This window comes from Rhinopithecus bieti, unplaced genomic scaffold (assembly GCF_001698545.2).
Source record: "Rhinopithecus bieti isolate Rb0 unplaced genomic scaffold, ASM169854v2 scaffold_905, whole genome shotgun sequence".
Lineage (NCBI taxonomy): Eukaryota > Metazoa > Chordata > Mammalia > Primates > Cercopithecidae > Rhinopithecus > Rhinopithecus bieti.
The window spans coordinates 425766-449830 of record NW_016803348.1 but is presented as its reverse complement, the minus strand read 5'-3'; the positions used below and the strand labels follow the sequence as shown (position 1 = coordinate 449830).

Sequence of the window (24065 nt, the reverse complement as noted above, 5' to 3'; positions counted from 1 at the left end):
GAGTTTTCTTGACCATCCCCCTTGTACTGGTTCTCAGAGTGTTAATTTTCTTTTTTACTGCTTCAGAAGACTTAAATAATTAATAGTTGCAAAGCTGAATATGGTGAAATGATTTAATGTTATTAGTCAATGGATTGGAAGGCTTTTGTTTCCACATTATTTTGGGCAGGTTGTCAGTAAGTCAGCAAAATAAAAATTGACATCATTAAAAAGCCTCAGTTCAGCTAAGAACTGAGATCCAAACAAGTTTGCATCAAAAGTCTCAGGCATAATATCTTTAGCATAAATACAATTGAATCTGGAGAGAAAATATTTTTGTTGAAATGTGCAGAGTTCAGGTCAACTTCAGTTTAAGATGTGAACTTATGTGGGAATAAACTCTTTTATGTTCTTAATATCTACATCTGGCATTTTTTAATAGGTGAAAATACAGTAACTGTAAAAAGCAAGTAACACTATTTCAACAGTAGTGTTTTAATTTGAATAAGAAGGTCTCGTTTCTCCTAAGGTCCTTACTGTGTCATTTTTAAGACTTGATGAACCCTGTCTTTAAACTCAGAGTTCTTCCTATTGAAGTGCATCAGAATCTTTTTTTTTTTTTTTTTTTTTTTGAGACGGAGTCTCGCTCTGTCACCCAGGCTGCAGTGCAGTGGCCGGATCTCAGCTCACTGCAAGCTCCACCTCCTGCCATTCTCCTGCCTCAGCCTCCCGAGTAGCTGGGACTACAGGCACCCGCCACCTTGCCCGGCTAGCTTTTTTGTATTTTTTAGTAGAGACGGGCAGAATCCTTTAAATGTTCTTTATGCTGTCATTATGTTACATGTGAGATTATGACGGATGAAGCACAAGGCAGGGGACCAGTAAACCTGGATTCTAGTCTTAAATATATCAGAAGTTGACTGTTTGCTCTTGTGAAAGTGTAAGCTCTTTAACTTTTCTCAGTGCTTAATATTCTCATCTGTAAAATGAGTTTGAGCAGATAAGAATAAATTTATTAAAGTCTCCTTCCAATTCTTTGATATTTAAAATACATCATACAATGCTGGATTCTTTGGTCCTGCATTTAAAAAATATACTTACCAAAGTTAATACACATGCTTCAGGACTACAGGATATTCTTCAATTCAGCATCAATCTGATAATGAAAAAATAATGTTATATAACTTATGAAATATTTCATTTGTAGCCTACTAGATCATGCAGAAGGTATACAAAATCTTGAAACCTTGGTTAGAGGAAAGGATTCTTGCCAAGATGCAATGTTACATTGCAGTTTTTATTAGCCACCCTTCACATTTATTTAGCTTTACATCATTTCTGCCATTGAAGGGCTTACAGTCTGCTGGGAAAAGTAGACAAGAAAAAATGGCAGTAGAGTTTAATAAGTGCTAATTATTGGGTGCACACAGAATGTTATTGGACAACAGAGAAGTTTGAGTGCCAGGGAAGAATTCTCAGAGGAGGAGATGTCTTCTAACTTGAGCCCTAAAGCCTGATGAACTATTCAGCCAAGACAAGCCTGATGAGAAATAGGGCAAATGGGTGGAGTCATTACATGCAAAGACTTTGAGGTAAGAGCAAGTTTCATGTGTTTGGAAAACTGCAAGTAGCTCAGGAGAACCCAAGTAGGAGGCACAACAAGTGATAACAGCAAGACACTACTTGGAGAAGAAATCAAGGTCCAAAATATCTGTATTTTGTTTTTAAAAAAAGCACTTTAATTTGAAAGCAATGAGAACTATTAGAGAAGAGTATTAACCATTTTTGTGTTTTAAAAAGGTTGATTTGACCTCAGTATAGAGATGGGATTGGATGTGAGGCACTGTGGGCAGACTGGAGGTGGGAGACCAATGGACAGGCTGTAATTCAGGTGAAAGATGGCCTGAAACTAAATACCAAGAATGTAGAAGAATGTGGGTGGGAGATTGAGAGAGGCTGCAGAGTTAGAATTGATGAGATTTGGAATTTTATTTGATGCATATGGAAAAAGAGAAGGAGAAATAAAGAGTCACTAAATTTTCATCGTGAGGGCAATGGGTAAATGATGATAGTATTCATAAACTCAAAACCATAGAGCAGGTTATAGGAAAAATATTTTGGCTGTGTTGATTTTAAATTTCTTATGGGACAAGATACTGGGGGAGAAGAGAGTCCTATAGGCAGTTGGATAAAAAGCCTGATGCTGAAGGAGAGATCTTGGTTGGAGGTAGCGATTTGGAGATTAAAAGCATAAGCATTGATGAAAACAGTTGAGAAAATGTAGTACCATGGAAATGAAGAGCAAGGAAAAAACTCTGTAAACAAATTTAAGAGATAGGTAGAGGAAGCGGACACATGAAATAGAACAAGAAGATAGGAATCATAGAAAGACAAAAAGTAGAAAATAATAATACAGATGCTAAGTAAATTGGTTCAAGAAGAAAGGAATACTTATCAGTATCAAGTGTTTTAAGGAGAAACCTGGTAAGAACTGAAAAATGTTTATTAGATTTAGCAAGAAGGATACTGTTGGCATGCCTTTGTTGATAGTCATATGGTACCATCAAAAGCCAGACTGCAAAGGGTTGAGGAGTTAATAAGTGTGAGGAGCTGGAGTATATGGTATTCTTGCAAGAATCTTGGCTGTAAGGGAGGCTGTAAAGAAATATAGCTAGGGAGGCATCTAAAGTGCCTTATTTATTATTTTTTGAGATAAGAAGAAGAGTAACTTTAATACAAATTGGACAGAGCTGGTAGAAATGTTGATGCAAAAGAAGAGAGTATATCTAATGGAGGAAGGGTCCAAGGAAGTGAGATGGATAGAATTCAGGGTGATATTACCAACCCAGTATCATTTTTGCTACTTAACAATAATTTTGGATTTTCAGTCAATAGTCTTCTATCAATACTTTGCTTTTGTCATGATTAGCTAAGTTAGGACTGAAGTCTATGACAAGGACATTGAGGAAGAGTAACAGACTAATACAGAATAAACTTAGATTTTCCTAACATCATATAACCTCTGTAAGTTTTATTCAACCCATCTGTAAAAGGGGGAATTAAAATAATAATTAATATCTAGAACTGTTTTGGGTTATTCTATAAATACATATATGCCAGGCTATTAATATTTCTGCTTAACATATAGCAGTGACTTAATCAACGATAGTTACGACACTGAGGATTATAAAATCGAGTTATACCAAGAGATAAAACAAACTACAGTGAATATACTAGTTTTTCCTGATATAAGAAAGACAGAGGGGAGCATGGGGGTAGACGGTATATCACTCTACTTGCCGGTCTCCTCTTTGCCCCACTTCCACTTGGCTGTTTGTATTTGTCTCTATGTTTTCAAGATTTTAGTGATCAATTCCAGCATATTATAATGACTTCTGGAATATTTTGGGAAATCATATCTGATGCTCACTAGCAGTCTGTTGAAACATTTTAAAGGAAGCATAGTAATGCTCTGCCTGAATGATGATAGAAAGAGAAAAAAAGACTGCAAGTCTAATTTTGTAACTACAGGTTTTTCTGCAGGCAAATGGGCCTTTTTTGGCATAAACAAAGGAACCAGTTCTACGAGTACCACGGTAAAGCCAAAAGAAAATGACATTGGTTGTTCTATGTCCTGGTCATTTCAAGATTGGGGTGAGAAAACACTAAATTTCCATGTAATGAAACACTGAATTAGTATGGTTCAGAAGCCCCTTTTGCCAGTCTTCCAGTAGTTATGCCAAGTGTATTTGGAATGACAAGTAGAGACTGATCCCTGGATATAAGTGACTTGAAGTGAAAGGAGCAGATGGATATTTCTTTTAAGGACAATTTTTTCAAGCAAATACATGACAAAAAGATCTCACAAATTAGGATCCAAATATTATAGGACAAATGGGACATTCACATTAGGCATTGGAAATTAAAGAGAATGCTGTTCACATGGATGTTGCACTAACGTGAAGTCAGAAAGGAGGGGTGAACTTGCCTACCTAGCTATGAGATCAGTTTACAAAGGCAATCAGAAGGCTAATTGAAATACTAGAGGATTTAATCTCTGAGTGCTCTGAATAATCAAATGTGCACAAGTATCTCAACAACTCCATTCATCTCACTCTACTTTCGCAATTACTGAAAGATAGGCTACCCAGCTGCTATAAATTTACTAGCGATAAAGCAAGAAGAGAGAGAGCTATAAACCTGCCTTCTCATCATTGTAGTGATTTGAATGGCAATATGTTATCATGAAAAATATATTGAAAACCGACTCAAAGAAATGAAAAACCAGGGGCTTTTAGGAAGCATGAATTTGTGCTTAAAGCTCAGTTTGTCTTGTATGATGTCAGGCAGGACAGTGCATATCTGTATAGACAGATAACAAAGGCACAGGGAAGGGTTTCAAAAGGGACATTCCTTATAGAATCTAAAAGACATTTAGACTGTTTTCTTCTTCTGTCATAATAACAGACTCTCAGAGCAAATTTTTCTGGTAGCAAACAACTTCTATGTAAGGTGATTTTATTTTTCTAGGTTAAGGCCACCTAAATTGATACTAAATTTAGGTTACCAAAAGCAACTTGGTATGAAAGGAAGGAACAGTTCTGGTTAATTAATTATTTTATGCTAAAAATGTTTTAGTGCCCACAATGACCAAAATATTCTGACAGTCCAGCTTTTTCTGTTTTTATGTTGAGAATCTTAGCTTGAATTTTAATGAACAATTAAGATGGCATATTTGTCAGTAGAATTTAAAGAAAAGACTTTTATTCTACTGTACTCTCGCTATCTGGAATTCTGACTTTATAAATTGTTACAAACAAGATTAGCAAATAGGTTTCAGACCAGAGTGTAAATATGGAAATTAGAAAAGAAACCAGAATCCCTAAGGCTATAAGGAGGACATTAGAAAAAGATGTAGCTCCATTTGTCAAACTAAGACTTTTTTCTTAGGCACTGCACAATAAAATAAAACAAAACAAAACATAATAAAACAAATAAAACTTTACTACAATATGAATATTAAGAAACTTGGAATGCATAGCCCAAAACTTTAAAAAAATACTTTACACAGCTTAATTTTTAAAAAGCCACTTCAAGTATAAAAAAGCTGCTATTGCGAAGAGAGAATAGACATTTTCTAGTTGATAGAGAAAGCCAGGGTGATTGCAGGAGAAATTACAAAGGGAATATCACAGCTTAATTTACAGAATAATGTTCTCATAATGCAGCTATCTGGCAATGAAATCGGCCATTTCCATTTCGACTCCTAGGAGTAGATAAATTGACTATATTTAAATGGAGGCTGAATGCACCTCTGGAAGGAATTAACTGAGTGAGAAATTACTCTAGATGATCTTTATAGTTTTCTTTGAGCATTTATACTTCTGTGACCTGCTTTTTTAAAAATTAAGTTCTTGGATATTTTAAAATTCAGTCTAATAGAAGCTAGGCTTTATTGCTTTCACAGCTGATAGATGAACAAAACTTCAGGTAAATTCTTAAATTATTTAACTTATAGAAAGGGGCTTCTGGCCGGGCGCAGTGGGTGGCTCACTCCTGTAATCCCAGCACTTTGGGAGGCTTAGGTGGGCAGATCACTTCAGGGCAGGAGTTCCAGACCAGCCTGGCCAACATGGTGAAACCCCATCTCTACTAAAAATACAAAAATTAGCTGGGCGTGGCGGTGCGCACCTATAATCCCAGCTACTCAGGAGGCTGAGGCAGGAGAATCACTTGAGCCCAGGAGGTGGAGGTTGCAGTGAGCCGAGATCTCACCACTGCACTCCAGCCTGGGTGACAGAATGAAATTTCATCTCAAAACAAACAAACAAACAAACAAGCAAGCAAGCAAGCAAAACAAGAGTTTAAGGGCTTCTAATTGGCATGAAATCATTTAAACTAACTAGCATTTGGTATGGCATAGAATTATTCCTAACCCTGCCTCTATATTTGAGAAATAGGGTGGGCAACACAACACAATTCTTGAAGTTATTACTAATGTCTCCAAATAAGCAGTAAAGTGAAATGAAGTGTTGTTTTTGTCTTTTGACTCTTCTAAAAAAATGAAATGCTTGCTGGAGCGTAACAGGTAAAATGGAGGATGTGAACATATGGGCTGACATTTTCTGAAAAAGGCCAGCAAAACACACCCCTCCCCATGAGAATAGGGCAGATACTGACTTGGTGAAAGAAATCTTAGTACAAGACACTTGAAATCTCAGAAGTCGAAGCATAGCTCAGGTCTACTAACAATAGGCCCACACAATCTACCTGAGGTCTCCTCGCCTCTCTCACACCTTCAGTCCATATAAAGATGGGCAGAATACAAGATACCAACATAACACTGTGGTTTATAGGAGAAAACCAATAGGCCTCAGATGCAGTGATTAGATAAACACTAATTCATCTGTTAATGCTATCAGAGAAAACAAAAAGGTCTGGCCGGAACTGCTCGTGTTTTGCACAAATTAAAAAATAAATGATCTGGCAACTATGGAAATACATTTACGGGACAGAAGGGGAAAGAGAGAAAGGAGAAGGGGATTGGGGAAGGGGTTATTTTACTGTTAACAATATTGGATCTGAACCAGGAAGCGGGAGGGGAAGGAAGAAAAAGGGGAGACCGGGATGAGGAGAAGGGACATTTAAGGAGAGATGAATCCAAGAACTATCCAAAATTGGGGGGAGTAGGGAGGGAAACTGGAAGATATATAGGAGTTCTAATATCTATAGCTTTCAGAGTTTGGAGCCAACTGATAGTGTCTAAAAAAGAAATTTGTAATAAAAAAAGACTAAAATTTTAATATTCTTTAAAATAATTTTTAGTTTTTAGAAAATAACTCTTATAGTAATGAAACATTTGTGACCTTTAGAAATTCTTCAGTTGCATTTTTTCTTATGTCATATTAAAACAAAATTAAATGCAATATTTTATAATTGACATATTAACAGAAGGTATGATATGACCCCATTTTCTAAAGTATTTCTTTTATCAATCTACCTACCTATATATGCATATGTATATATCTACATAAACACACATACAGATATATGAAATGCAATTTACCTTCACCATGTGAAGGTAATGAACTCTGATGTTTTCACTGTATTCTTATTCTTCTCTTTTCATTTAAAATGATGTTACTAGGTTACAACTCACAATTCGTAAAACACTACACATATTTTGTTGCCTGTATTCATAGACTTTTTTGTTTCTTAAAAAAGTATAAAATTTCCTAAGTTGTACAGCTGCCTCAGCTTGCTTTTAAATGAGCATAACATGAAAGCAGTTATGTTTCTTACTTTCATTGCAAAGACAGCCAAGTTATAATAACACCAGGAAAAGCCTGTCACATAATGACATCTCAATAACAGGAAATAAATGAGTAGATCTGAGTGCATACGTTCTTAAAAGATTCTGCTGTATTAAGTAGAGGGTTACATTTTCCTACCTCTGAATCACAGTAAAGAGGAGGTGAGTTTGTGAAACAGCAGTTGGAGGCAAATTTTGTGCGCTTGTTAACCAGCTCTGCCAGTTCTGTGGGTGTGGCATCGGGCAATTTTGCTCTTAGTTGCTCTGCCAGTCTGAAAAACCATTTAAATGTAAGGTCTTACTACATGTATTTATTTCATACAAATTTCTAAGGCAAAATAATAGCCATTTCAGATGAAATACTTGCCTGTCTCAAGAAAATTCTATACCTGTGATATAGAATAGTCAATTTGAGATCAGAAAGTGAAACACATGCCTCTTCGAGGTCATAAAAGTAAACATACAAATCGCTGCTGAATTGGAATTCCAGTCTTCTTTCATTTCCTCATTATTTCAACATGGAAGAGTCCCTTTTCTATTTTTTCCTAACTTTCACCTTCTCTTCAGTTTTAGATTTCAAATTCCTTAAAGAATATTTCCTTTACAAGACCTCATACCACCTTAATGCCCCCTTTTCTCTCATAATTTATATAATTTCACCCTCAATTTACCCACTTCTCAACTCACTATATTGGAAAACACTGATATGGGAGTAAGGAAACTTTGGCTTTTATTTTTAGCTCTACTAAAAATGAACTCTCCATCTCTCTTTCAGGATGGTGATAGGACTTGATATGTCCTGATTCTTTCAATTTGAACAATCGATGATCTCGGCATCTCTCCACTCCCATAATGAACAACTCAGCTTGGTTTTATGACTTTCTTCAGGAAATGCTTGCCAGCCCAGCGTTGGGCAATTGGAGATAAGGAGACCCAAGCTAATCTAGAGTTGGGCTTGGCAAGGATGGATGCTGAGAAGGGACAAAAGGGTAAGGGTGACCAGTTAGTTCATAAAAGCATTGTTGAAACAAGTAGGTTTGAGCTGCTGAGGGTTGCAAATGAGGCTAGAAGAGACTCAGAGGATGAAAAAACAAAATGTTGAGGGGAAGGGAATAGGATCTGAGAAATTTACTAAAGTTAGGAAAAGTTAGGAAAAATGTCATGGTCTTCTCACTGGAGACTTTCCCCAAGAACCCAGCACCACTTCTTTCTTTATTATGGCCTATTATTTTACTGTTAATGTCTATTTATAGAAAATGCTTTTTCCTTGTCTTAATTGAGAAAAATGACTATTATATAACATTATTGGTAGTTAACATTTCTATTTCTAATTTATAGGGTATATATGTTGTTGATGGCTGACAGTATGCTTGATTGAAAGTTTGGGTCTTCTTGCCAGGCAATATGCCATGAAGTTAGATAATACTTTTAGCAGTTTTATAGGTCCTCAGTTTTGTACAGCAATATCTACAGAAAATTCTGGGGTAAGAATATTGCTAAGCTATGTGCTCATTTTGCCATTTGGAATCAAGTTCCTGCAGATAGATTTTGTAACCTATATTTTTGTGGCTCTTTTAATTGGCCGCTCACTTGATAAACATGACATTTTCCCCAGAAAACTTAGCTTATTCCTATACAGATGTTAGATTCAAACTACTTTTAAAAAATAAAACGATTTAGGGGTAAAAGGGCATTTTGATACATGGATGTACTGCATAGTGAAGTCTAGGTTTTTAGTGTAACCATCACCCAAATTGTGTACACTGTATCCAATAGGGAGTTCCTTATCCTTCACCTCTCTCCCACCCTGCCACCTTTTGGGGTCTGCAATGTCTATTATTCCACTGTATGAGATTCTGACTACTTAAAAAAACTCCTAATTGAACCTCCTTTTTTTTGTTGTTCACTGAAGACAAGCTTAAATGTTCAGCTATGCTTTCAATTCATAGTACTAAGAAAATATTACTGATAAATTTGGAGGATACAGCCAGAACAAGTTTCTTACTTTTTCTTGTACTCAGTAAATGTATTTTCTGAATAATCTGCACATAGTTTTTGTCCTTTGTCAATGAAAGAAGATAGTTCCTTCTTTAGTAGAGGCCCCTGTAAGAAAACAATAATTGCATAACAAAATTATTTGTCTTGAAATGTTGTCCCATCTGGCCATTAAATCAAAATTCCAAATATTGTATCAGTATGAGTATTATATACACTAAGCATTGGCAAATATTTTCTACAGAAGGCAGGATAATAAATATTTTAGGGTTTGCAGGCCATATATGGTCTTTGTTGCAACTACTCAACTCTGTACAGAAGCAATTGTAAGCTTTGCAGAAACAATGAGGATGACTGTGTCCCAGTGGAAGTTAAGGTATGAACACTGAAATTTGAACTTTGTATAATTTTCATGGGTCATGAGATACTGATGTTCACTTGCTTTTTTCCCAACAATGTAAAAATGTAAAACCATTCTTCTATTCTTAGTTTGTAGGCCATATAAAAGCAGGCAGTGAGCAAGTTTTGGCTCATGAACTATAATTTTCCAACCCTTGATCTATGTGCTTGATAAAGAAAATCTAGCAAATATACCTTAGTATTAAAACAGGTAGCTGAGTCTTCAACATCACAGCATTCACCAAGGCTTTTTAGAGTTGGCTCAAGTACTTTAATGAGGAATACTTCTGGAAGATGAGTTCTTCTGCTTAGCTCAAATGTATACCTAGCATGAGAGAGAAAAGGAGATATGTGTTATATATTTACATATTTATTTATTTATTTTTTGTGACGGAGTCTCCCTCTGTCACCCAGTTTGGAGTGAAGTGGCACCATCTCGGCTCACTGCAACCTCTGCCTCCCGGGTTCAAGCGATTCTCATGCCTCAGCCTCCCAAGTAGCTGGGATTATAGGTGCCTGCCACCACGCTCGACTAATTTTTGTATTTTCAGTGGAGATGGGGTTTCACCATGTTGGCCAGAGTGGTCTGGAACTTTTGACATCAAGTGATCTGCCTGAGTCAGCCTCCCAAAGTGCTGGGATTGTGGGGATGAGCCACCGTGCCCGGCCTACATTTTGAAATGTGAAATATCTGTCATAAAGGCAGAGCACTTGGTTTCTGCATCTTTTTTTTTTTTTTTTTGTTTTTTTTTTTGGAGACGGAGTCTCGCTTCTGTCACTCCAGGCTGGAGTACAGCCGATCTCAGCGTCACTGGAAGCTCGCTCCCGGTCTTACGCCATTCTCCTGCCTCAGCCTCCGGATAGGCTGGACTGCAGGCGCGCCGCCGCCTTCGCCGCCGGCTATAGTTTTTGTTGTGATTTTTTAGTAGAGACAGGGTTTCACATGTCTCAGCCAGGATGGTTCTCGATCTCCTGACCTGTGATCTGCCCATCTCGCGCCTCCCAAAGTGCTGGGATTACAGGCTTTGGACACCACGCCTGGCCGGTTTCTGCATCTTAATTAAAAAGAAGAGATTTAGCTCAGACTGACTCTAAATCAACAGGCTTTGGATTATAAAATACTTTCATTGAGAGACAAGCTATTAATACTTGCTATCGTGACTAGTCAATATTGAACTAAAGCTTTGCTTATAATATACATTTAAATATATTATATGTAAACATATTTACTTCAAATGCATATGGAACTGTCTTTGTGCAAGCATAATATAATTGACCCCATATAAAACATCAAGTGGGTACTTCAAAAGGCTTTTCTGTGAAAATAGGTTTGTGTAAATTATTTCATTATGTCTTATCCCACTGCTGTGTATGCACTTATAAAAACAATAAACGTTTAGAAAAATGTAAATTAAAGTTTCAGTCCTATATAACTTCTGCCATCTGATATTGCTAATTGATATTTCAACCTGTGGCTTCAAACTATTTGTGAAATATTTTTATGCCATGATGATGCATACACATCTATTCAAACCATGGTATATTTATCTTACTTCTTTTTTTAGTTGGATGAAACAAGATAAAAGTTTACCATTTCTTTGCATTAAATCTCTTTTTAAATTTAATGAAAATGAATATCGATAATGCTAAAAGAAAATACTCTGTGCTTGCTGTCTCTTTTATTTGTATCAAATGCTTATTGTCCAAAAGTTTAGTATACTTTAGGGTTTAGATTTGTGATTTTGAGCCAGAAGTAATATGATAAAACTAGTTAATAATATTAAAAACATTTCTGGTTGCGTGTATTTTACATGTGTTCAGCATTGTATACAAATATATGTTTTCACATTTACTTTCACTTACATTTCTACATGCATTTCTCATTAACAATCTGTGTGCTAAATAAGGCAAGTATTAACATTTTCAAATTAATTAACAATAGGCTGACGTTCAGAATTGTCAAGTCACTTCTTTTGGCCGTGCACAAGAATCAGAGAAGGCAGAATTAGGAACTCTAAGCTCCTTTTTCCCTACCCAAAATCTTTCTATCACACGCAATTGATTATGGTGTTTCACAAATTTTAGTCATTTACAATCAATTAACAAATACTTAAAGTCCATGAAAAGCATAAAAGTAGTACTTTGCCTATGTTTGAAATGAGTGATAGCATACCTTCCCTCCATCTGGCTGGCCCCCAATTTTTGTCCAGATGAACTTAAAATGGGAACATGTTTTCACATCATCTCTACTTACTTATCCATAACTTTGGTGTTTCCTTGATCACACACATCTTTGTTTGTAGGCAGCTCCACGTCTGGAAGCTCGGGGGGTTGTGCAGCTGGCATGAAGTAAGTGCACACAAAATGTCCATGGCTGATTTTCTTGACAACACTCTTCAAACTTAGAATTCTTTTTGGATAAATTGTCACAGAGTTTTACTGTGTGTTCAGGCAGCTACAAAACGAACAGTTAATTTGTGCATTGTTAGTTTCCTGATAGTCTAATTAAAAATAAGAATTACATAGGCTTACAAGCTTTGGCATCACATTTATGAAAGTCGGTATGAATACTCTCAGAAAGAAAATTGGTACAATATTTGGAAAGGCATTTTGTTAATATGTACTAAAAGTCTTAAAATGTACAATTCTATTTTAAGAATTTATACTTAGAAAATAATTACGGATAAAAGGACAACAACTATAAGGCTATTAAGTGCAACATTGCATTTTATTAAAATGTTTTAAAAAATCAACACAACCTAAATACAATAGAGGATTAGTAAGATAAAAATATGGTGTGTCTAGGTAGATAGATGTAATACATGACATGGACATAGGCAACAGAATCCTATTTAGCCATTATAAATCCTTATAGAAAAACATCTATTAACACAGACGTGTTTTTAATTGAAAAAGACAAGGTGACACAATGTATCTATTACTACAGAGATTGACAAGACCTTGGAGACTGACCTTCAGCTAAAGCAATTATTCAAATTTAAATCATTTTAAAGGATTATGAAAATGAAAAATGGTAAAAAAAATTTGAGATGGGCATCAAATTATAAAAGTGTAATAAAACAGAAGTAGCTCCTACCATTGTCCATTTGAAATGCAGTTAGTATAACTGAAGAATTCAATTTTAAATCATATTCAACTTAAATATAAATGTTTAACTTTAATTATAATTAAATTTAAATGACCATATGTGGTAATGAATACCATACAGTGCAAGTAGCATAAGGTCTTGAGAATCAGATAATCTTATCTTTGCATGTGGACTTTGCCACTTACTAGTTGTGTGGTCTCAAATTATTGACCCTTGCTAATCTTGGGTTTTCTCACCTGTACAGTGATGTTAAGAATTATTTATATTTCACAGGATACATGTGAGCATCTGTTAGGATACTGCATATTAAATATAGCTTAGAAGAGTACCTGCCACTCAGTACTTGGCACTCAATACCTGGCACATGGTGATAATGATAATAAAGATTGTCTTACCTCTTTGGCCATACAATCTTCAGAGGCAGACTCACAGCATTTGGAGAGGATGTTAGTAACATCTTCAGCTAGTGGCAAAACATGCTCCAGATCAGCAGTAGGCACTTTTTGGGCTAACTTTATGAGATTGCTAAACAGTTAAAAGTAAATTTGTTAGCTTATCAACATTCTCAGTTTTCTTGGTTTCATGATGAACACATTATTTGGAGAAATAATATCACAGTTTCAACTCCTTGACCTCAAGAGATGCATGGGAGCATATCTGCCATGCAATAGATCTTATGTACCCAAGACACAGACTCAAGATCAAGGGATCCCTAATGAATCTTTTCAAATTTTCAGTTCTCAAATGCAGCTTCTCTTCTTGCCAGATCTACATAGTGAAAGCATGTCTTTAAAATGTTAGATCCAAAGCATCAATGAAGAAATCACAAATGTCTGTTTCTCTCTATTCATAAGGCCAAGGTTGTATTGTTGTGGCCTCTCACAGAATTGTAAAAAGTGTGTTTTATAAATTCTTTTAGAAACTATAGAGACCTGTAGCTTTACACCACGAGTTAATAAATGTTCATATTTTGGATGTGTAACCTTTAAATATTTTATTTGTGAATGATATGCTATACTATTCTCATATTTGTCTTTTCCACTTAATATACCAGGAATATCATTAAGTATTTTTTCTATATTAATATTCCTAATATATCATGAATATGATTAAATATTTTTAAAAATTGAGGTGAAAATGACATTAAATTTACTATCTTAATCATTTTTAAGGTATACATTCAGTGTTTATATTTACATTGCTTTGCAACAGATCTCTAGAAATTTTGCTCATGCAAAACTAAAACTATACTTATTAAACACTGATTTGCTCTGCTCCCACTTCCCCTCCATCATCCTCCAGTCCCTTGGCAACCACCTTTTTATTTTCTGTCTTTATGATTTTGATTACTTTAAATACTTCATATGAGTGGAATTATAGAGTATTTATCTTTTTGAGACTGGCATATTTCACTTAGCATAATGAAAGTCCTCAAGGTTCATCCTTGTAGCATGTGACAGGATTTTCTTCTTTTTTCAGGCTACATAATATTCCATTGTATACCACATTGTCTTTATCCATTCATCTGTTGATGGACATAGGGGTTGCTTCCACCTCTTGACTATTGTGAATAATTTTGCAGTGAACATGGAAGTGCAAATCTCTTTGAGATCCTGCTTTGAATTTTTAAGATATATACCCAGAAGTGGAATTGATGGTTTACATGTTAATTCTATTTTTAATGTTTTGAGGGACTTCCATACTGTTTTCCATAACGATTACACCATTTTACATTCCTACCAACAGTGTACAAGCATTCCAATTTCTATGCATCTTTTGCTAATATTTGCCAATTTCTGTTCTTTTGATAGTGATTATCCTAATGGGTGTAAGATGATACCTCACTGTGGTTATGGTCTGCATTTCTCCCATCCAGTTATTATACAAACCAGGCCCGACCCTATTTAGCTTCTGAGATCAGATGAGATTGGGTGTGTTCAGAGTGGTATGGTGGTAGACTTGATTTGCATGTATCTTAAGGTTAGTGATGTTGAGCATCTTTTCATATGTTTATTGGACATTAGTATATTTTCTTTCAATAATTATTTATTCAAGTCTTTTATCCCTATTTTAATTAAGTTACTTGGTTTCTGTTGTTGAGATATAGAAGTTTCTTGTATATTCTGAATGTTAAACCTTTATCAGATACATGATTTGCAAATATTTTCTCCATTCTGTAGGTTGTCTTTTTGCCCTGTTAATTGTGTCATTTGATATGTAGAAGTTTTAAAGTTTGTTGTACTTCTATTTGTTTGTTTATGCTTTTGTTGCCTGTACTTGGGTGTCATATTCAAGAAATCATTGCCAAATCCAAAATCCTGAAAGCTTTTCTCCTACGTTTTCTTCTAGGAGTTTTATAGTTTTAGGTCTTAACACTTGGGTCTTCAATCCATTTTTGAATTGATTTTTATACATTATATAAAGTTCCAACCTCATTCTTTTGCATGGAGATATGTGATTTCTCCAGCACCATTTTTTGAAGAGACTATCTTTTAACCCCATTGTGTAATCTTGGCACCCTTGCTGAAAATCATTTGGCCATATATGCAAAAGTTTATTTCTGGACTCTCTAGTCTGTTCCATTGGCCTATATATCTGTCTTCATGCCAGCATCACACTGTCTTAATTACTGTTGCTTTGTAGAATGCTTTAAAATCAAAAGTGTTAGACCTTCAAGTTTGTTCTGTTTTCAAGATTATTTTGGCTACTTGGGAACTCTTGAGTATTTTAGGATGTTTTCTTCTATTTCTGCGGAAAATGGCATTAGGATTTTGATAGGGATTGCATCGAGTCTCTAGATTGCTCTCATTTAAACAGTGTTAGGTCTTCCAAACCACAAGCATGTGATAGCTTTCCATTTATTTCCATCTTTTTAGATTTCTTTTTTCTTTTCTTTTCTTTTTTTTTTTTTGAGACGGAATCTTACTCTGTCACCTAGGCTGGAGTGCAATGGCATGATCTTGGCTCACTGCAACCTCTGCCTCTTGGGTTCCAGTGATTCTCCTGCCTCAGCCTCCTGAGTAGCTGGGACTACAGGCGCCACCACCCGCCTGGCTTAGTTTTGTATTTTTAGTAGAGACGGTGTTTCACCACATTGGCCAGGCTGGTCTCGAACTCCTGCCCTTGTGCTCCACCCTCCTCGGCCTGCCAAAGTGCTGGGATTACAGGCATGAGCCACCACGCCCGGCTCTTTTTAGATTTCTTTTAGCAATGTTTTATAGTTTTCATTAAATATTTCTTTATTATATAATTTTAGCAATATATTATGTAATAACCAAGAGGCAGAAGCCATCCAATTGTCCATTGACAGATGAATAAATAAAGAAAATATGGTATACACATACAGTGGATTATTATGTAGCCTTTAAAAAGAATATGTATATATCATAATTAACTTGGAACATTTAGAAAATCTCTAATTTTTTAATGTAAAAAAGTGGTAGTAACATTTTGTAGCTAAATCTGTTCATAGCAAATGCTATTTCCTTTAAGTACATTTCTAGACATAAAGACAAGTATCATTTAATGACTAAGTAATATATATGGTGGCTTTATATTATAAATTCCCTCTGTTCTACCTGTCAGACACGCTATCTCTATGTAAAAGGAAAGTTAAAGAAAGGACTAGAGAAACTGTCATTGAGTATTCAAGTAGTTCTGAGATAATTTTATATTTAGAGAACTCAAGAAAGTAGTTTCTATTCCCATTACAGAAGCTTATTATGCATTGCTGGCAAGAAGTTCTTTGATTACCATTAGAGGAAAAAAGCTTGTAGGGCATAGTAGAAGGAGTTAAAGAGACTGTAAGTACTGAGGGAAAAAAGTTGGTAAATCTAGATGTTTGAGAAGGTATGAGAGAAGTGCAACACAGAAACTATCAAAATTAAAATACGAGTTAACAGTAGTCATACAAAAATCAAAGTGAAGGTTGCAAATATAAGGTTGAAATGGTTTGGCTGTGTCCCCACACAAATTTCATCTTTAATTGTAACTTCCACAATTCCCACATGTGGGAGAAACTCGGTGGGAGGTGATTGAATTATGGGGGTGGTCTTTCCTGAGCTGTTCTCATGATAGTGAATGAATCTCACAAGATCTGATGGTTTTGAAAACAGGAGTTTCTCTGCACAAACTCTCTCTTTGCCTGCCACCATCCATGTAAGATATGATTTGCTCCTCCTTGCCTTCCACCATGATTGTGAGGCCTCCCCAGCCACGTGAAACTGTGAGTAATTAAATCTCTTTCTTTTGTAAATTGCCTAGTCTCAGGTATGTCTTTATCAGCAGCATGAAAACAGACTAATACAGTAAATTGGTACCAGGAGTGGGGTGCTGCTGAAAAGATACCGGAAAATGTGGAAGTGACTTTGGAACTGGGTAACAGGAAGAGGTTGGAACAGTTTGGAGGGTTCAAAAGAAGACAGGAAGATGTGTGAAAGTTTGAAACTTCCTAGAGACTTGTTGAATGGCTTTGCCCAAAATGCTAATAGCAACACAGATGATAAGGTCCAGGCTAAGGTGGTCTCAGATGGAAATGAGGAACTTTTTGGGAACTGGAGCAAAGGTGAGTCTTGTTGTGTATTAGCAAAGAGATTGGTGACATTTTGCCCCTGCCCTAGAGATCTGTGGAACTTTGAACTTAAGGAAAATGATTTAGGGTATCTGGCAGAAGAAATTTCCAAGCAGCAAAGCATTCAAGAGGTGATTTGAGTGCTGTTAAAGGCATTCAGTTTCAAAAGGTAAGCAGAGCATACAAGTTCAGAAAACTTGCAGGCAGACAATGCGATAGAAAAGAAAAGCCCATTTTATGAGGAGAAATTCAAGCTGGCTGCAGAAATTTGCATAAGTAACAAAGAGCTGAATGTTAATCCCTAGGACAATAGGGAAAATGTATTCAAGGCATGTCAGAAGTCTTCACAGCAGCTGATCATATCACAGGCCTGGAGACCTAGGAGGAAAAAATGGTTTCGTAGACCAGGCTCAGGGTTCCCATGCTGTGTGCAATCTAGGGATTTGGTGCCCTGTGTCCCAGCTGCTCCAGCCATGACTGAAAGGGACCAATGTAGAGCTCGGGCCATGGCTTCAGAGGGTGCAAGTCTCAAGTCTTGGCAGCTTCCATGTGGTGTTGAACTTGCGGGTGCACAGAAGTCAACAGCTGGGTTTTGGAACTTCTGCCTAGATTTCAGAGGATGTATGGAAACACTTGGATGTCCAGGCAGAGGTTTGCTGCAGGGGCAGGGTTCTCATGGAGAACTTCTGCTATGGCAGTGCAGAAGGGAAATGTGGGTGTGGAGCCTCCAAATAGAGTCCCTACTGGGGCACTGCTTTGTGGATCTGTGAGAAGAGGGCCACCATTCTCCAGACCCCAGAATGGTAGATCTACTGACAGCTTGCACTGTGCACCTGGAAAAGCCACAGCTGCTCAATGCGAGCCTTTGAAAGCAGTTGGGAGAGAGGCTGTCTCCTGCAAAGTCACAGAGGCGGAGCTGCCCAAGACCATGGGAATCTACCTGTTGCGTCAGCATGACCTGGATATGAGACATGGAGTCAAAGGAGATCATTTTGGACCTTTAAGATTTGACTGCCTCACTGGATTTTGAACTTGCATGGGGCCTGTAGCCCCTTTGTTTTGGCCAATTTCTCCCATTTGTAATGACCGCATTTACCCAGTGCCTATACCCCCATTGTACCTAGAAAGTAGCTAGCTTGCTTTTGATTTTACAGGCTCATAGGCAGAAGGGACTTGCCTTGCCTTGGATGAGACATTGTACTGTGGACTTTTGAGTTAATGCTGAAGTGAGTTAAGACTTTGGGAGACTGTTGGGAAGGCATGATTTGTTTTGAAATGTGAGGACATGAGATTTGGAAGGTGACAGGGGTGGGATGATATGGTTTGGCTGTGTCCCCACACAAACCTCATCTTGAATTATAACTCCCACAATTTCCACATGTCATGGGAGGAATCCAGTGGGAGGTGACTGATTTATTGGGGTGGGCCTTTTCTGTGCTCTTCTCATGATAGTGAATGATTCTCATGAGATCTGGTGGTTTTAAGAACAGGAGTTTCTCTGCACAAGCTCCCTCTTTGCCTGCTGCCATCCACGCAAGATGTGACTTGCTCCTCCTTGCTTTCCACCATGATTGTGAGGCCTCCCCAGCCATGTGGAACTGTTAGTACAATTAAACCTCTTTCTTTTGTAAATTCCCCACTTTCAGGTATGTCTTTATCAGCAGAGTGAAAATAGACTAATACAACAGTAGATAACTAATGAGAATACATTAATGAAGGGCAAGAGATATATACTATATAGCACAAGTCTTCATACAATAAGTAAGATTTCAGATGTCTCATTCCAAGATAAATTACGCAAGGCAAATAGTAATTAATAAACAAAAGGTTGTGGTTTGTTTGTTTGTTTTGTTTTCTGCTTTTTTGTTTGTAACATATGCTAATATGAACACTGAAAAAATATTTTCTAGTGGTCAACTATACGGAAAAGATTGATTAAAAGGAAATCTCATGTTTTATGATATAAACTTTTTCCTTATTGTTCATAACCTGTATAGAGAAAAGAAAAGAAGAATTTGGCCAGATTTTTGAAGATTATTGGAGCTGAAAAGTCTATGTTATGTCCTTCAATATAGGCATCTTCTTAAAAAACCCTAAAATTATGGAGAGATACTGCAGAACCAAACATCTAAATATGACAATAGCACTTAATCTTTACCTGAGCCTTGATTTCTTCTCCCCATAAGCAGCATATTGTGAACAGACTCTATTTGACAGAGTGGTGAGAAGTGATAAATATTTAAGCTGGAGTCTCTAGAAAACAAGTGAAAGAATCTCATTAGATGGTCAAGATTCATTGAATATTGTATAAATGGCAAAAATAGGGACTATTAATTTCATGATTTTTTAATGACTAGGAAACTGAACACTGACGAAAGGAACTTATTGATATTACTTTTCCAGAGGTATTACTTTTATTTTCCAATTAAGAAGATGCAAGGGAGGCATTTTAGAAACTTTTACTGATTGTAAAATCTCGATTCCTACCATTATCTAAAAGGAATGCTATCAGAAGAAAAAACATAAACATGTAATAAGTAAAATGGGACATACCTCCTTCAAAAAGCATACGGTTGGGCTTTCAGAGGTACAGCAGGACCCTACCATAGAAAGATAATTCTTGGTGTAACTAACTAAAAGTGACAGAGGAGCTTGTCCATAATTAGTGGAATATTCCCACATAAATCTGTGGAGGAAAAAATAGAATTGGTCAAAAAATTTGTGAATAAACAAAATCTACTTTGTTATTTGAGACAGTGTCTTGCCCTGTCATCCAGGCTGGAGTACACTGGTATAATCATAGCTCACTCAACTTCCTGGGCTCAAGTGATCCTCCTGCTTCAGCTTCCTGAGTAGCTGGGACTACAGGTGTATGCCACCATGCTCATCTAATTTTTAAATTTCTTGTAGAAATTAGGTCTCACTAATTGGCCCAGGTTGGTCTTGAACTCCTGGGCTCAAGTGATCCTCCCACCTCAGCCTCTCAAAGTGCTAGGATTACAGATGTGAGTCACCATGCTTGGCCCCAAAAACCTGCTTTTTAGGAAGTATTTTGATGGAGAAAAGATATATGTTACATTAATTTATAGTTTTAATATCTGAAAAACACTAAGAATTTAGAGAAAAGGTTGTAATACTGCACTATTAATCAGTATATTCACTAAAAATAGATTTACAAATTTCTATGTGGTTTGTGTGAAAGGAGGGGCCATTCATCCCTTTATTCACTTCATGTCTAGTCAGGTGAATCACCCATGGTAGCTGCTTGTTAATTAAGCTGCTAATTGAATTAATTAAAATGAGTGTAATTACTAGATTTATTTTTCCTTATTGATCTCAGTTTATTATTTTAGATAATTATTATGCATAGATTACTTATTTGTTGGAATAAATAATTTCTGTTTCTGAGAATAGATGTCTTTATGGATCTATAAGGGACTCGGAAATTCTGGGCAACATCCTCTTTGAAAATTGACAGGAGCCGGGCGCGGTGGCTCACGCCTATATTCCCAGCACTTTGGGAGGCCGAGGTGGGTGGATCACCTGAGGCTGGGAGTTCGAGACCAGCCTGACCAACATGGAGAAACCGCATCTCTACTAAAAATACAAAATTAGCCAGGCGTGTTGGCACATGCCTATAATCCCAGCTACTACGGAGGCTGAGGCAGGAAAATTTCTTGAACCAGGGAGGTAGAGGTTGCGGTGAGCCGAGATCTTGCCGTTGCACTCCAGCCTGGGCAACAAGAGTGAAACTCCGTCTCAAAAAAAAAAAAAAAAAAAAAAAAAAAAGAAGATTGACAGGAATGAGCAATCCTACTAATTTTACAATTTGTGACCACTTTGAATGACATTGCTTCTGCTTTTGAATATGTATATATTTCTTATTTTAATAAATGTATTTTCCCCAGTTTTGTTCATTTTTGTGATTTTCCAAGACTAACAGAAAGAATCAGTTTATAATCTGGCCCCTTATGCATGTTAAACAATAAAAATTTCCAGGTTACATGATTACTTGATGTAGTAGATGTGTCATGTTCACATGTACACGTCACCTGTTTCTGGGATGTATAGGAGTGAAGAGAGAAGCTGTTTATTTTTTATGCTTTACTGGACATTAAGTATTTAAACTGTGTACAGCAATAGAACTGCTTCTATCATGTGACATACGCAATGATCCTTAGCATCAGGGAAATCACCACAGGGGCTGTCAAATATTTGAAAGTATAGCCTGTGGACAGGAGACTCAAGTGATTCTGATTAAGATAATAGGATTAGGGTTAGTAAGAGTTTGGGAAAATTGATTTTATCTCTGAGAAAGGCATTCTCTAAACTCAACACCAAAGGGAAGATGGGCTGCCTTGGATGACAGTCAAGTTACCATAATTTGTTCAGATTGCTGTAGAAGAGGTGTTTCCACAGAGTTGGGAGTTATATTGGAGTCATGTCTGATATTTTAGGCCCTAAAGTTCTACTTATGATGAAAGCGCTCACTTATCAGCAAATTCCTTTGGATCTTTCCTGAATGCCTCACAGATTTCATCATTTGTGGGTTCCACGTAGGTAGGGAATTCTTGTGGCTGGTGCTTCAGAGCAGCCATACAGAGCTTTCGTTCCAGGCCCTCTTTGGTGCAGCACTCAGCAGTGCCTGGGTGAACAGGGAATGGAGAGTCACTTTCACAGGACTTGGCAGACAGTGCTGAGGTCTGGAAGAGAAGAAAAAAGGAAACTCATATATATATGTAAATTTCCAGGCTCCTAGACCTCCATTTAACATAATATCTTAGCCTATAATTAGAAAATTCTCAATTGTAACTATGTATTCATGCCAAGGGCTCCATGAGGTGATTTTTTTAACATGACAAGTTGTACGATTATTGGCAAGTATAGGATCTTATTTATGTTAATAAATGACTCCTCAGAGTAGAACAAAAATAGAACTTTGAATAATAAATGGACAGTATTTATCTGATTAGAGATATTAGAATTGTATTCTCTAGCCCAGTGTTCCTCCATGGGGATATTAACATCTCTGAGGGTGAGAGGGTCATTTGAAATAGCTCCACTGGTGTTTCTGTCATCATCTCCCACCTGCTTTCTGCTGCAAATGCCCCATTAAGAGTGAGGAGGACCTCCCTCTGTTTATTAAATGAGCTGTCCTCCCCTCCCTTTATGAAATGAGCAGACTCTTCATTGCTGGCTCCCATAACTTTCTACATTATTTGCATTCTCTTACCTAACGATTCTTGAACCTGCTTTTGCATCAGAATTACACATAGAGTGCATAAAACAAAAAACGCTTTGGTTGCACAACACAAAATTCTGTTTCAGTAGGTCAAAATAGGACCGGAAAATCTGTTTTTCCCAAAGCTCCAAGATTCATGTGCAGGTGTAGTGTAGGTTGAAAACCACTGATGCACCTGCATTTACTGCTTCAGCAATGCTACACTGATCCCTGTGAGCAGACTAAGCACCATCAAAACAATCGTAGCATCAAAATGCTCTTTTTGGAAAGAATTTCATATTTGAAATTAAAATCTAAAATAGAGTCACCATAGAGGAAAAAATAATAGAAATAGTCATCATGGAAAAAATTACTTTGGGATTTATATGGGAAACAGTACTTTGACATTCTTTTTTTTTTTTTTTTTTCTTGAGACGGAGTCTTGCTCTGTCGCCCAGGCTGAATTTATAAGTTAGTCATCTTTTGAAGGTAAAATTTTGAAAAATCTTTTCCACCAGTGAAGGATGGCAACATGATAAATTACTTATGTAAACTAACTTCTCACCATCTTCCATACCATCCTTTCATCAGATTCAGAGAAGTTAAAAATTAGACTCTTTCTCTCTTTTTCATCCTCTCTTTTCATTCCATCTTTTCCTTTCCATTCACTTCCCTGGCAACCCTTCTTTTGCCTTTTTAAAGTTATCTTCTTTCAAGTAAAAAAAGGTTGACAAAATTTCGAAACACTTTTCAAAAATGTTTTGAACAAGCAGGAGAAAGAGAAATATGCAAAAAATATCAATGTCATATCTGTTCTCTTACACTCTAGGATTGTAGAGACAGATCATATCTCTGATCAAGGGATGTATTAGCAAATACATTAGCAAATATGTATTAGCAAATACATAAGATAAAAATGTGCTCTGTTATGTTGACCATGGTTGATGATTTGATGCTTTTGTAGTTTAAGGTGGTACAGAAGCTCAGGTTGAAATAAAAAATATGCATGAACTTGTTGGTGGAAGAAAAGGATTATAAAATTCTGAAAAAATAATAAGGGACAGGTAAAGCAATTAATGGCTAAGAATATTCGTTGTGTAGAATCTATTCTAATCAGATCTTTGGAGCATTTTTTCTGTATGATATCTGCTGAAGGCTTGAACAGTGAGACAAATCTGTCTGTAAAAACCTTTATCAAAATGCATCTAAATGTCATTTGCATCAGGCCTGGTGACTGCATTAATAAATTGCTGAAACTCCTTAGATTTAACCCTTTTCATTTCAGCATTTTAACTTTTGCATAAGTGCTATAGGGGAGAAACCTAGAATTTAGTTTTGTGCATACAGGGCAACTTTTGAATCCTCCTCCCAAATGTGAGACCAACACTAAATTATTCTGGAGCACTTCGTACTAGCCCTGGCATGATAATAAAAGAGGATAAAGCTATGATCAGGTTTTTAAGCTATACACAATATTTTA

The 24065-nt window shown here is 36.5% G+C and overlaps 1 protein-coding gene across 1 annotated transcript in view; it reads right to left on the bottom strand.

The window, feature by feature from the left end:
• GC (GC vitamin D binding protein) overlaps window positions 1-24065 on the bottom strand; it is a 44678-nt gene that overhangs the window by 3873 nt on the left and 16740 nt on the right. Inside the window, 10 exon segments of the mRNA XM_017879083.1 lie at window positions 1081-1135; window positions 7431-7563; window positions 9297-9394; window positions 9881-10010; window positions 11940-12050; window positions 12052-12140; window positions 13190-13319; window positions 19523-19617; window positions 19918-20050; window positions 21856-22067. Of these exon segments, the coding sequence (XP_017734572.1) occupies window positions 1106-1135; window positions 7431-7563; window positions 9297-9394; window positions 9881-10010; window positions 11940-12050; window positions 12052-12140; window positions 13190-13319; window positions 19523-19617; window positions 19918-20050; window positions 21856-22067 (1161 nt within the window). The 3' untranslated portion in view covers window positions 1081-1105.